At 40.7% G+C, this 14548-nt stretch overlaps 1 protein-coding gene across 2 annotated transcripts in view; it reads left to right on the top strand.

Moving 5' to 3' along the window:
* Window positions 1–14548, top strand: part of DNAH5 (dynein axonemal heavy chain 5) — a 202374-nt gene that overhangs the window by 157348 nt on the left and 30478 nt on the right. For both annotated transcript variants that reach the window (XM_087721975.1, XM_087721976.1), the window contains exons 64-69: window positions 409–564; window positions 1547–1729; window positions 6509–6752; window positions 7925–8039; window positions 13291–13481; window positions 14129–14250. In XM_087721975.1, coding sequence (XP_087578101.1) covers window positions 409–564; window positions 1547–1729; window positions 6509–6752; window positions 7925–8039; window positions 13291–13481; window positions 14129–14250 — 1011 coding nt within the window. The remainder of the gene's footprint in view (window positions 1–408; window positions 565–1546; window positions 1730–6508; window positions 6753–7924; window positions 8040–13290; window positions 13482–14128; window positions 14251–14548) is intronic.

The raw sequence follows: 14548 nt of genomic DNA, 5'->3' as shown, positions 1-14548 counted from the left end.
GGGTTGTCGTTTGATAGTTGAGAGGCTTTGCAATAAGCGTTGCAATGTATATTTTGCGCATCAACTATCCTTGCCCGCCCTGCATAGGAATTGCTGCTGTTTCTAACTTTTTAAAAAGCTCCATTATTTTAAAACTTAACTGTATTACATTTCTGCTTTGAAATTGTTAAGAAAGAGGAAAAAATGGGGAATATAAATTTCCTAAATACATCGTAAACAAATAATGTTTTAATAGAGTTATGATTGAATCCTGGGGATGAAAAGTCACATTTAACCCTGGTTAGTTAATAAATAAAGTTTATTTATTTAGTTTAGCAGCTACTTCTTTTCAAGTGAAGTCCAATGTCATTCCCCTTTCTGGCGATCCACGTTCACAATTTATGAACATTATGATTCCCTTTTTTTCAGATCACTTCTCTGAATCACAAATATTTTAGAAACCACTTGGAGGATAGTCTCTCTCTTGGAAGGCCATTGTTGATCGAAGATGTTGGTGAGGAGTTGGATCCGGCTTTGGACCACGTATTGGAAAAAAACTTCATCAAAACAGGTTCTACATATAAAGTGAGAAAGATAACATATTCCAACTTCAAAAAAAATTAGTTCCATATATAATTCTAGTTTCTACTTTTAAGTACAATTTTTTTCCTTGACTTTGGTGTCACCAATAAATCTTCAAGAGAATAGATTACAGCAGTGGTCTTTAATTTTTGCTCTGTCTTGATAAATGATCTTACATTTATTTTGTGTGGTCCACTATACTTATTATGGTTGCTACATAGTACAATGCTTGAAAAAATCTTTTGATGAAAAGTTTTTATTCTGGAACTTTAGTGGGATATTTAAAAGGTAGTAGAACTACCTTGAGAGACATCTTAAATGCCTGCATCCTTTTCATTCTAGAAATAAGGATTTTCCTTTTATCTTTCTTCCCTACTTGTTGAGTTCTACTTCAACTTATTTTTCAATTAATTTTTATGGTTACAAGTAAAGTACATTCCCAGAATGTAGCTTTAAGATGTAAGGTGTAAGATTTAAGTCTGTATGATTATTAAGAGTTTTTAAAGCATTAATCTATAAGCAGCAGAGAAAAAAAAAAAAAGATCTTACAATCTTAAATGGTAACAATCTCACCATTTATAAATCAGATAAAGATACGGAAAGTTATATAGAATAAATTGGTTTTAGAAATGTCATTTATGTGTTTTATGCTAATGTGCAAGTTTACTTCCCTATTAATTATGTTAATTGTATGTGTTTATGTTGTATGTTGTATGTTTATTTCATTTGTATGCCGCCCTTTTCCCCCGAGGGGGACTCAGGGCGGCTCAAAACTCAAACAAGGGAAGGGGGATACAGACAATTTGACAACAACACAAAACAATACATAATTTAAAAAGCGCAACAATCATAACATTCGAGATAGGGGCATGGTTCTTTACCGTGTACAAAATTAAAAGAATACTTAATGAATATCTACCGGTTGATTGAAGGAGTCCAATTCATCTTATATGCATCTATTTTGGAATTGTTTTTTATTAATTAGGTAAAAGTTGGAGATAAAGAAATGGATGTGATGAATGGCTTCAGACTTTATATCACCACCAAGCTTCCAAATCCAGCCTATACCCCTGAGATTAGTGCTCGGACCTCAATAATTGATTTTACTGTCACCATGAAAGGTCTAGAAGATCAGCTTCTAGGGAGAGTCATTCTAACAGAAAAACAGGTACGTGGAAAGAAATTTGTGAGTAAATTTGTGACTGTTTATTGAAATATATTTTTATTCCAGGGATGGGTAAAATAAGCAATTATGTGGAAAAATTATCTTATAAATCCTTCTCTGTCTCCCTCCCTCCCTCTCTCTCTCTCCTTTTCTCTCTCTAAAGATTCCCACACACACAAATTAAAACCATTTAGGTTTCTATGAGAAAAACAACTGACATATTTTAAAGGTGTTTCTTTGCAACACCTCCAAATAGTTCTCTTAATTGGTTTTGCGATTTGTACAAAATAGAACAGTGCACTACTTTTTTTCAATTTATCTGTTGACTCCTCAGAATTCCATTGGAACATGGGTAGCCATATAAATCTGTTGAAAAAAATAAAACATAACCAATAGGCGCTAAATAATAAACACATTTTTATGCTTAGCTGACATATTTCTTTGTTAAATAGAGATTCCAGGAAGAGATGACAGCTAATGTGTTCATAGTGGGCACAGAGGAGAGTTTTAATTAATAAAAAGCTAATAAAAGCATACCTTCAGAACTGCTGTTTGCTTTTAGGGGAAATCATCCATTTATTTAAAATAAACGGGTAAGCCGTGAGGAAAGATTTTTGTTACACTCATTGTAGACATGGAATAATTAACTTCTCTACTCTGCTCCTCAAGATCTTTCAGATTGTTTTCTTTTTGTTCCATGATTGGTATTTATATTTGGCTTTAAAAAAAATGTGTATGAGAAAAATTAGTATAGAAACAGAATCAAGTAAATAAAAGGAATTTACAAATATGAAGATCTGCCTGACTTGAAATTGCACCTTCAGCCTGCTGCTTAGTCTGGAGGAAAAACTAGGTTCTGCTGAAGAATAAAAACAACTTAGAATTAGAAGGGCATGATCGGAAGTTAAGATAGGATGATTTTCAGGTTCCACCACAAATCCGCAGTAGACTAAAGCGCGCTCGACAAAAGCGCGTACGTGACGTCATCACAGCGCGACGAAAACGGCACGCTGTGAGCGGTAAATTTAAAATTAATGCAAAAACCTTACCCTAACCCCAAACCTAACCCTAAACCTAACCCTAAGCCTAACCCTTAACCTAACCCTAAACCTAACCCTAAACCTAACCCTTAACCTAACGCTAAACCTAACGCTAACCCTTAACCTAACCCTAACCCTAACCCTAACGCTTAACGTAACCCTAAACCTAACCCTTAACCTAAACCTAAACCTAAACCTAACCCTTACCTTTACGTGAATCGGCTTGCTTTAATTTTATTTTAATTTTATTTTAATTTATTTTTAATTTTATTTGTCGCGCTGCTGATGACGTCACGTACGCGCTTTGATCGGGCGCGCTTTAGTGGACCGTGGTTTTGACGGGTCACGGATTTTCATGGTAGATAATGTGAAGGCTAATGTAAATTTTAGGAATTATTATATTACAAGTGCCATAACAGATATAAAGCTAGACTGCCCAAAAATGCATTTATAATATGTTTCTCAGCACAGAAGCATTTTTATAGGACAGAAAAGATAGATAAAGCAATATGGTTAACTCACCCAGAGTTGTTAAGAACAGGATCATTGAGAATATAAGATGAAATCAAGAGCAATTGACTGCAGAGGGATTTAGTTTATAATGCTTTTTATATGCACAGTTAAAAAAAAAGATTTAAGATAGATAATAGGACATTTGAAATCGAAAAGCAGAAGATAGTATTTGAACTAAGTTCAACAAATGAACATGTGATTGCTAAAAAAAAAGGACAAATTTTTATTAAAATTTGAAATCTAAGAAAAGCAAATGAAATACGTAATAAATTATCAGGATGTCATTCCTGCCAGCAAAAGGCTAAATCCATTTTTCTAGTTTTTATTCTTCCTTTAGGTATCTCATTTAGTAAGGAATATTACATAGTGAGATAAGATGAGTACCGTGGTGTTCAGAATATAATAGTAAAATCATTGTGTCAGCGTTGCAAATATCATGCAGAATTAAATCAGACCCAAGGCAAAGCTATCCTTAAAGTTCCAATTTAATAAGACAGACATGTTGGCACATCTGTGGGAATCCCGAATCTGAAAGCTTCCTGGGATTCCCACCCAGTTGAAAGTTCAATATCTTGCCCCCCCCCCCCCAAAGTTCATCACATGGTCCAATCTTCCTCTGCCACACTGGCATTTCCACCCATCTAGTTCCGGTCACGTACAGAGGTGCAGAGACAAAGAATGACTTTGGGCTTCTAGAAAGGAATGACAACAACACATTCTACAATTCTACTCCTTACTATTCCCCCTCCCAATTACTACACTAATGAAACAGCATAGTAAAACAATAGAGAGTGTGGCAGGCCAAAGATCCTAAAAGGAATTTGACTGCAGGCCTGACACATTGTTCATGTTGTAGGTGAAATTAGCTTCTATTGTCCAGAGAGGAAAAACTTTTAGATATAAGATCATATAGTGGAACTTTGTAATTAGATGTATTTATATCTGGAAAATGTCTTCTTTGCAATTATTTTCATTCCAGTTTGAAGTAGAAACCAATTAAAACAAATAGAATGTTTTCTCATTGCTTTCTGGATTTTTTTTTTTATTCATTTGCTTCAAAACTAATGCTCAAATTTTCTATGATTGCTTGTCCAAAGAAAATCCCATGTTTCTCCTAAATTACTTTCATAATCTCCAATTACATTTGTTTTTACAGACTGCCATAGCTCACTCTTTTTCAGTGGTGGGTTTCAAAAAAGTTTGGAACCTCTTCTGTAGGTGTGGCCTGCTTTCCGGGTCCACTGATGGAACCTCTTCTAACCGGTTTGGTAGATTTGACGAACCGTTTCTACCGAATAGGTGCGAACTGTTAGGAACCCACCTCTGCTCTTTTTACAGGGAAGACACTGTAAAGCTCATATTTAAGTTATATTCTGCACAATAAAAGAGCTTTAGAATTAGATATATACTAATGTTACTTTCGATAGCAAAACCTGGGTCAAATTAACTATTTCCATCCAGGCTATACTACCTACAGTATTTATAGACCTAAATACAGTATAATATAAGTTGTTAAAACCCAATCTTAGCAATATTTGCCATCTTTTAATACATTCACAATCTCTGCCTGAAGCTCTCACCTCATTCTTCCTAATGATAGCACCAGTGTTGTGCATGTCATCTGGGGAGACACTACATATGAAACATTAAACATGAACAATGTTGAATTATTCATCTTTAAAGCCGCGTAATGTAGTAATCAATGTTCTATCCTGTGATCTACAAGTATATGCTGAATGAAAAATTCATGTGGTAGTGGGTTCCATGGGATACTTACAGGCCCCATGCTGAGTAGGCTTCCAATCCATCAAATAATTCCAAGCATCTTTCTACCCCACCCTTCTTTTTGGCTCCTAGCTCTTTCATCAAAGTTGTAGTGATGACAGGCTGGGAGCTGCAGTAGGAAGAATCTAACCGTGCTCACTTGGATAATCTTAATGTGGTTGGGTGCAGTTCAGAATATGATTTCCTCCCTCCCCTGCTCTGAGTAGTCCTCTAGATCAAGGGTCACCAAACTTTCGAACCTCAGAGACCACTAAATTTATAATTTTAAATCCCGCGGACCAGCGGTGGGATTCAAATAATTTAACAACCGGTTCTCTGCCCTAATGACTATCTGGGTAGGTGGGGCTCGGTGGTCATGTGACTTGGTGGGTTTGGCCAACTCAAGGTCACTCAGGTCGATGGGCGCTTCGCCTTAGCTGTTATAATGTAATAAGGGTTAACCGGAGAGGCAGTTTCTGTAAGCAGGGCAATAAAGATTAGGCTAGAAACAACACCAGAATGCTTCCTTCCTGCCTTCCTGACAGGATTAGCCCTGTAAAGTGGGGGAAAAACAAAAGGAGATTTCTTCCAACAATCGGTTCTCTGAACTACTTAGAAAGTTACCAACCGGTTCTCCCGAATAGGTGCGAACTGGCTGAATCCTACCACTGCTGCGGACCATTAATATGATTTTTTTAAAAAGATAAGTGCAATATAAAAAATTCAAATAATTTTTCTGCAGAAAGTTTGGTCAACGGACCACTGGCTAGTGACCACTGCTCTAGATCAGGGTATGCAATAGAATAGAATAGAATAGAATAGAATAGAATAGAATAGAATAGAATAGAATAGAATAGAATAGAATAGAATTTTATTATTTGTATGCCGCCCTTCTCCGGGAGGACTCAGGGCGGCGAACAATTCAAAAGGGGGAAAAGGGGAACATAAAAACGAAATACAAACAATAAAAATAGGCAACAGGACAGGACCGAACCCTGAGGAACCCCATATTTCAGGGGCCTCGGGGTCGACCTCTCCTCCCCAACTAACACCGACTGCGACCTGTCCAAGAGGTAGGAGGAGAACCACCGAAAAACGGTGCCTCCCACCCCCACCTCTCGCAACCGTCGCAGAAGGATACCATGGTCGATGGTATCGAAGGCCGCTGAGAGGTCAAGGAGCACTAGGATGGAGGAATGACCTCCATCCCTGGCTCTCCAGAGATCATCGGTCAGTGCGACCAAAGCGGTTTCCGTGCTGTAGCCAGGCCTGAAACCCGACTGAAAGGGCAGAGAACATCATAGGAAATTGACCAACGATAATGAATGAATGTAATAATGGTGATAATACTTTGGCTACCAATTTGGCAATGCATTGGTGCTATACTGTAAATGCATGTATTCATTGGCCTGCTTTCAACGATACATTACACTGAAGTATGACTTTGTGAAATGCTTTTAAACAGGAGTTGGAGAAAGAGCGAACCGATCTCATAGAAGACGTGACAGCTAACAAAAGGAAGATGAAAGAACTCGAAGATAACTTGCTGTATCGACTGACGAGCACGCAAGGCTCTCTGGTGGAAGACGAGAGTCTCATCATTGTACTTAGTAACACGAAAAGAACATCAGAAGAGGTGACCCAGAAACTCCAAACCTCAGTTGAGACTGAAGTGCAGATTAACTCAGCTCGGGAGGAATACAGGCCAGGTGAGATGATTCTCCCCCTCCTGAACTAAAGATCAAAATTGCAGTTATTGCTTGGGCTGTAATATATTAAAATCAAAATTAGCCAGGCCTATATTGAGGAAGATGTGAGAGTTTTATAGGAGAGGTTAATGACAATTTCCTTGGAACTTTCCTTATCCACTGAAATTAAGTGACGGGGAGAATTGAGGGTCTTAGAACTGCAATTTTCATCCATTGTCACTAGCAGACTAAAGATAGGCAATCCTCGACTTACAGCCTTTCATTTAATGACTGTTGAAGTTACAAAGGGCACTGAAAAAAAAATGACTTATGACCGTTGCATCATCCCCATGATGACATCATCAAGATGCAGGTGCTTGGCAACTGACATGTATTTATGACAGTTCACTTTCCCAGGATCATGTGATTATCATTTGTAACCTTTTCAGCTGGCTTTTGACGAGCAAAGTCAATGATGGAAGGTGCTTCGTTTAACCACTGTAGCAAGAAAGGTTGTCAAACGAGGCAAAACTCACTTAACAACTAACTTGCTTAGAAACAGAAATTTTGGATAGAATTGTGGCTGAGAACTACCTGTGCAGGGGAATAGAGCCGAGGTGGCGCAGTGGTTAGGGTGCTGTACTGCAGGCCACTTCAGCTGACTGTTATCTGCAGTTCAGCGGTTCTAATCTCACCGGCTCAAGGTTGACTCAGCCTTCCATCCTTCCGAGGTGGGTGACATGAGGACCCGGATTGTTGGGGGCAATATGCTGACTCTGTAAACCGCTTAGAGAGGGCTGAAAGCCCTATGAAGCGGTATATAAGTCTAACTGCTATTGCTATTGCTATAGATCTCTAATATCTAAAATTTTCCAAAAAAAGAGAGTCCTTTTGTAAGTGAAGAATGCCTCTTATTGAGTGGTAAATAATAACAGTGAAAGAGATTTCATTTGGAACTGATATTGCTGGTTTTTTTTGAATATGCAGATGAATAGAGTACAGTGATATTGTAAACACAAGGGGGTGAGGGGAAAAGATATCTGCTTTTCTTAATTAAATAGAAAATGGTTCCAGGTTTAGCTATTTATTATCAGACATCAATTGTCACTATGAGGTTTTATATAATTACAGATGTAATAGTTGTTGTGGTTTTTGCATTTCTTGTTGATCCAATCCCATCTTGTTTTGTTCAGTTGCTACCAGAGGCAGCATTCTCTATTTTCTGATAACGGAGATGAGCATGGTAAATGTCATGTATCAAACGTCACTTCGGCAGTTTTTGGGCCTGTTTGATCTTTCACTTGCCAGGTAACTTTGATTATCTCACATTTTTCACAGCCTGGATTAACAAAAATTGGCACAGCTTTCAGACAGCTGAAACGGTGTGATATAGCCGCCCTTGTTTAGAATCTGCAAACCCATATCATTAATCTCATAGTTTGAGAACAGGTTCTGCAGGACTTAAAGGCATAAAAAAAATGTTTGACCATAAAATGACAGTGGGAAAGGAAGAATGTGCACAAAATGTGATCCAGAATACTTCTTCTAAGAGCCAAGGTGGCGCAGTGGTTAAATGCAGCACTGCAGGCTACTTCAGCTGACTGCAGTTCTGCAGTTCGGCTGTTCAAATCTCACCGGCTCAGGGTTGACTCAGCCTTCCATCCTTCCGAGGTGGGTAAAATGAGGACCCGGATTGTTGTTGGGGGCAATATGCTGACTCTGTAAACCGCTTAGAGAGGGCTGAAAGCTCTATGAAGCGGTATATAAGTCTAACTGCTATTGCTATTCTTACTTTATTTCTTAGCTCTACAAAATTGGTCTACGCAGCAACTTTCCCTAAATATGCACGGTATCTTTTTCCATTTTAATTTTTGCCGTCGGTTCATTTCTTTATGATTTAATATTCATAAATGCCTCAATTTTTTCTAAGCATTGTGGAGTCCTTTGCAGCTTCCCAGTGCAAATAATCTTTGCTTTGAATGAAACTGAAAGGAAGGATATTGGAGAAGGAAATAAACATTGAAGCAGCAATTCCTTTTCTGCCCACTGGGTGGGATCATGCATGTCTCAGGTCTAACTTTTTGTTTCTGCCATCTTAAAGTTCCTCTCTGTCACACATAGCGCCATTTCAGTCTTTCTTTCTTAGAGCCAAGGAAGATAGCCTTCCAATAGCCTAAAGTCATGGAGAAAGAAATAATATCCTACCCTGGAGAATATGAGAAGAAAAAAGTAGCAGACAGTGTAGCCTTTTCTTTAGTGATTTCTAATGAGATCTCATTTTAAGCATATTTCTGGTTATCGTTCTTAAGCCTCTCCAAGGGCTTTAGTCTCAGAGCCGACGAGGCTTAATAAATAAAAATCCTGTGCAGAATCGAAATATTCGCTTTTGTTATGTGTTGACATAGCAAGCACTGATCTGCGTTCAAAAACTTCAGCTTGCATTCTCTAAAAGGGCCTGAGAAAAAGAGAATAATTCAGAGGAAGCAGACTATATAATAAGTACTCTAGAGGGATTGGAACATTAGAAGAGTTTGGAAAGCATCAAGTCAGAAATAATTTCCCGGGAGAAAGAGCAAATTCTTCCTGTATGCAAAAGCGGGCAGAAGTATTTTTGCCTTTGCAATGAGATGTCTAGATGATGACCATATTGTTTCCTTCACTTTGAGGCATATATGTATATGTTCTGACCCCCTCCTCCATCCAGTAACGACTGTCGAGACAAACTTAACTGGAATGTCCTTTAATAGCAAGACACCAACACCTCAGTGGCTGAAAGCCAAGCATAACAAACAGATATGGACCTTGGCAGCAACTCAGACAAACTCAGGCAGCAATAAACACAGATAAGGCTTGGCAGCAATCCAGCCTGCCAAGCTCACAGTACTGTCCTCCGACATTCAATCCTGCGTTGACTTCTGCAAAGAGGGTCGTGTGCACAAGTAGTATTTTTATAGTCTGGAAAGGAGCCTAATGACCACCAGCTGAGTGCAATCACCTCCTGTAATTGCGTAATTGTTCATGACGCCTAGTAGCTCTTCGATGGCGTGCATCCAGGAACAACTCACTACTGGCCTCTGGCTCACTCTCTCTTGTCTCCTCCCCACTGGTCCAAGGCTCAGGTGCCTCCTGGTGGCCAAACAGCCTCTCTGCACCCTGCTTGGAGTTGGAATCCTGTCCAGGGTCCTCCACCTCCTCCATAGCCGACTCCAGAGGGCCCCTCGCTGTCGGAGTCTGGTGGCAGCTCCAACGGCACCTGCTGGGCCACAACATATATCTAATAAAGCTGAAGGGGATGTGTCAGTCTAATGCATAGCTTATAGTCTAATGAATCAAAAGTATAGTTTTGCTCCATACTTTGGACTACAATGCTCATAAATTCCCATCCTGCGTGGGCTTGGAACATAGACATTAGGTCTGTCTGTGGTATATTGGAGAACTGTGCTTCACATAACATTTCCAGTAACTCACAAGCAAGCAAGTAAAGAGCGAGAGACAGGAATTACTATAACACTTAAGTTTCAATTATGGAATTATCAATGAATTATCTTCTTATCCTAGCTTTCGCCTGTGGAGAAAGAGATTTAATTTACGTAACATGTTAAGCTGAACATGTAATGCTTTGTGAAACCTTCCTAGTTGTGCTAATGCTTGCAAACGGAACTCCTCCGCAATTCACTTTAAGAGTTTTCTTGATGCATTTGAGGCTCCAAGAGTAAGATCTAATTCCCTGACAGTGAGAACAGTTAATCAATGGAACAACTTGCCTCCAGAACTTGTGGGTGCTTCAACACTGGGGTTTTTAAAAAAGAGATTGGACAGCCATACGTCTGAAACGGTATAGGGCTGTGATGGCGAACCTATGGCATTTGTTAGGGAACGCCAGGTGTTGCCCTGTCAGCTCCCAGCTGACTTTGGACTTCTTTTTTGGCTGTTTTTTCGCCCTCCGGAGGCTTCCCTGAAGCCTCTGGAGGGCGAAAAACCACCCAGTGCGCAAACCGGAAGTTCGGGAATGGACTTCCTGTTTGTGCATTGGGCCGCTTTTTGCGCTCTGAAGGCTTTAGGGAAGCCTCCTGAAGGCTCCGGAGGGCAAAAAATGGTACTATCGGCAAACCAGAAATCACTTCCAGGTTGCCTGTAGGGCCGTTTTTTGCCCTCCGGAGGTTTCAGGAGGCTTCCCTGAAGCCTCTGGAGCATGAAAAATGGTTGTATGGATAAACCAGAAGTCACATCCGAGTTGTCCGTAGGGCTGTTTTTTGCCCTCTGGAGGCTTCAGGGAAGCCTCCTGAAACCTCTGGAGGGCGAAAAACGGCCCTACAGGCAACCCAGAAGTTCGGGAACGGTGACTTCTGGTTTTTGCTGTAGGGCCATAAGGACTTCCGGTTTGTCTGTAGGGCCATTTTTTGCTCTCCAGAGCCTTCAGGAGGATTCCCTGAAGCCTCAGGAGGGCAAAAAACAGCCCTATGGACAAACTGGAAGCCACAGTTCCCGAACGTCTGGGTTGCTCGTACGGCCTTATTTCACCATCTGGAGGCTTCAGGGAAGCTTCTGAAGCCTCTGAATGGCCTCAGGGGTGAGGCTGGTTTCACCCTCCCCAGGTTCCTAGGAAGCCTCTGGAGCCTGGGGAGAGCAAAAAAAGCACGCCAAAAGCAGGGGGGGGGAGTGCATGCATGCACTCTGGAGTCATGCGCACAGCCTTATGGGTGTGGCATGCCCGCGCACGCCCTTCCTGTGCTCCCCACGCTTTTGGCACATGATCCCAAAAAATTTAGCCATCACTGGTATAGGGTTTCCTGCTTGAACAGGGGGTTGGGACTAGAAGATCTCCAAGGTCCCTTCCAACTTTGTTATTCTGTTATTAAGTCCACCCAATGACACAAGATGACATTGTTTCCAGTAAGGGATCCTAAGTGTGCCCATTTCACTACAGCATGTGAGTTGGCAGATAGCACTGGAAATAGGCGATCCCGCAAAGAACCCCATTTTATGCCAATTATGCCAAGAATCAAGGTTCTAGATTCTAGAACCTTGAACTGCAATCAGGAACTTTTTGGAGCCAGAGTAGCTCAGGAAATGATTATCTTCATGAACATACCAAAGCATATCCCACCAACTAACTTACACTGCTGCCTTCTGGACCAATTGTAGCATCCGGATAGTCTTCAAGGACAGTCCTGTATAAAGTACATTGTAGTAATCCAATTGGGAAGTGGCTAAGATGTGAATGGCAGCAAATTGAGCCTCCAGATCGTGGAAGGGGTGCAATTGGTGCGCAAAACATTGTGCAAAGACCTCTTGGCCACAGCTGCCATCACAGCACGGGCTACAGATCCCTAGCTTTTCGAATTGCTTAGCGTAATATCTTAGAGACGCCTTATTTATAACAATTCTGCCTATCCTGTCTGTTCGTTTAGTAAGCATCTGCTGAAGATCCCTACTCCGATATGAAGTGGTGGCAGTCTGGGCCAGGACCTCCCTTTAGTGCAGTGGTAGTCACCCTGGTCCCTACCGCCCACTAGTGGGCGTTCCAGCTTTCAAGGTGGGCGGTAGGGGTTTGCTGTAACTCTGCTCTATAAATTTTATAAAGTAAAGTTACTTCCCTACTTTATAAATCACCCAGTGGTGGGTTTCAAAAATTGTTCGAACCTACTCTGTGGGTGTGGCCTCCTTTGTGGGAGTGGCTTGCCGCCCATGTGACCGGATGGGAGTGGCTTGCCGCCCATGTGATCGGATATGAAGATGCCGACGACACTTGTCAGAACCACCTTAAATCACCTCACACACAGCACTGGCATGCATAAGAATAGGATGTAAACTTGTTTTTTAAAAGGCATCTTTGGTTTGCGTTAAAACAACTTCAACACACGCAATGTTCTGATTGCACCACAAACGCAGTAGTCATCCTTACCTTTCACAGAGGCACTGAGTTTGATAAATAGGAGCATGATAGTGTAGAATAATCATATCCAAGGACCAGTGGTGGGTTTCCAAAATTGTTCGAACCTACTCTGTGGGTGTGGCCTGCTTTCTGGGTCCACTGGTGGAACCTCTTCTAACTGGTTCGGTAGATTTGATGAACCGGTTCTACTGAATAGGTGCGAACTGGTAGGAACCCACCTCTGAAATCACCATTACTGTGGAACTGGTGGGCGGTTAGACAATTTTACTACTAACAGAGATACAAAAGTGGGCGGTAGGTATAAAAAGGTTGACTACCCCTGCTTTAGTCGTCGCTGCATTAGGGAAAAAAAGGGAGGAATGGAGGGAGGACTAGTAGGGATAAAGATCAGGGGAATCAATTGTATGAAGCTAAAATCCCTTTCAATCTATCTGAAAGAAGAGTGAACTCTCAGCAGTCCAAGCTAGTTGGATCGTATTGATTGAACAGTATTTAATGTCATGTTGAATTTGCCTCAGCAACTCTGTTAGCTTTTGCACTAACGCAGTGTTTTTAAGTACAGCTTTGAAAATGCTTTATTCCTGTATTCTTTTACCCTTTTCTAAAATCTTTACCCTAAAGGCCTTACATTATTCTTTTACCCTCTCCCTTTCTTTCCAATAGGTCTGTCAAGAGCCCAATTACAAGCAAAAGGATAGCAAATATCATTGAGCATATGACCTATGAAGTGTATAAATATGCCGCGCGAGGGCTTTACGAGGAGCATAAGTTTCTGTTCACGTTGCTGCTTACCTTGAAGATTGATTTGCAGTGCGGAAAAGTCAAACACGAGGAGTTCCTAACTCTGATTAAAGGTCAGAGCAACTACATCACATCCTTAGTGTATGGTCCTTTGCTGCTTACCTGTACAAAACAGTAATTAGAGATACTAACCTGGTACTTCACAGGGTGGGCCCTGGTCCATCACGCGATTGAATATTGAATCTGTTGATCTGATAAGCCGAGGTGGCGCAGTGGTTAGAGTGCAGTACTGCAGGCCACTTCAGCTGACTGCTATCTGCAGTTCAGCGGTTCAAATCTCACCGGCTCAAGGTTGACTCAGCCTTCCATCCTTCCGAGGTGGGTGAAATGAGGACCCAGACTGTGGGGGCAATATGCTGACTCTGTAAACCGCTTAGAGAGGGCTGAAAGCCCTATGAAGTGGTATATAAGTCTAACTGCTATTGCTATTGCTATAAGCCTTGTACACTTCAACCTGCAAATTTTGCGACTTTCTGTTTTAGGCTTCTCAGTGAAATTTAACATGTTATTCAACTTCATGTAGAGTAGGCAACATATTCTTAAATTGCAGCATAGGTGTTTGAACCCCTTTTAAATAAGGGGGAGTATTTGTATACGTGTGTTTTTGTGTGTGTGTGTGTGTGGGTGTTTATTAGTAATGTTTTCTACTTTTTAAATCTTTACTTTTTAAAACTTTCGACTTTGAATCATATATTTGCAGGTGGTGCTTCTTTGGATCTGAAAGCTTGTCCTTCTAAGCCAGCTAAATGGATTCTGGATATGACTTGGTTGAATTTGGTGGAACTCAGTAAGCTGAGACAATTTTCGGATGTTCTGGGTCAAGTAGGTACCAGTATATATATATTGCAAGTTGTTTCAATTGACAGTTTAATGGATTTCAATTTCAATGTGTTAATTGGCCTCGGTTATATATTATCTGGCCAATGTAAAACTTGAAGCATTGATGTTTCAGAAACAAATCTTCTGAGATCATTACGGAACACACTTTCCTACTTATTCAATTTCACTTCCTTCTCTAGTGGTGAGGGTCAGCCAGCCTTGGTTCAGATCCAAAGGCATAAGGTCATATAAAGCAGAGGTGGTATGCAGCAAGTTCTGACCAGTTCTGGAGAACCGGTAG

The sequence above is a fragment of the Thamnophis sirtalis genome, unplaced genomic scaffold (genome assembly GCF_051295495.1).
Source record: "Thamnophis sirtalis isolate CommonGarterSnake01/CBP01778 unplaced genomic scaffold, rThaSir2_p1.2 scaffold_8, whole genome shotgun sequence".
Lineage (NCBI taxonomy): Eukaryota > Metazoa > Chordata > Lepidosauria > Squamata > Natricidae > Thamnophis > Thamnophis sirtalis.
This window is presented reverse-complemented; position numbering and strand designations above follow the sequence as displayed.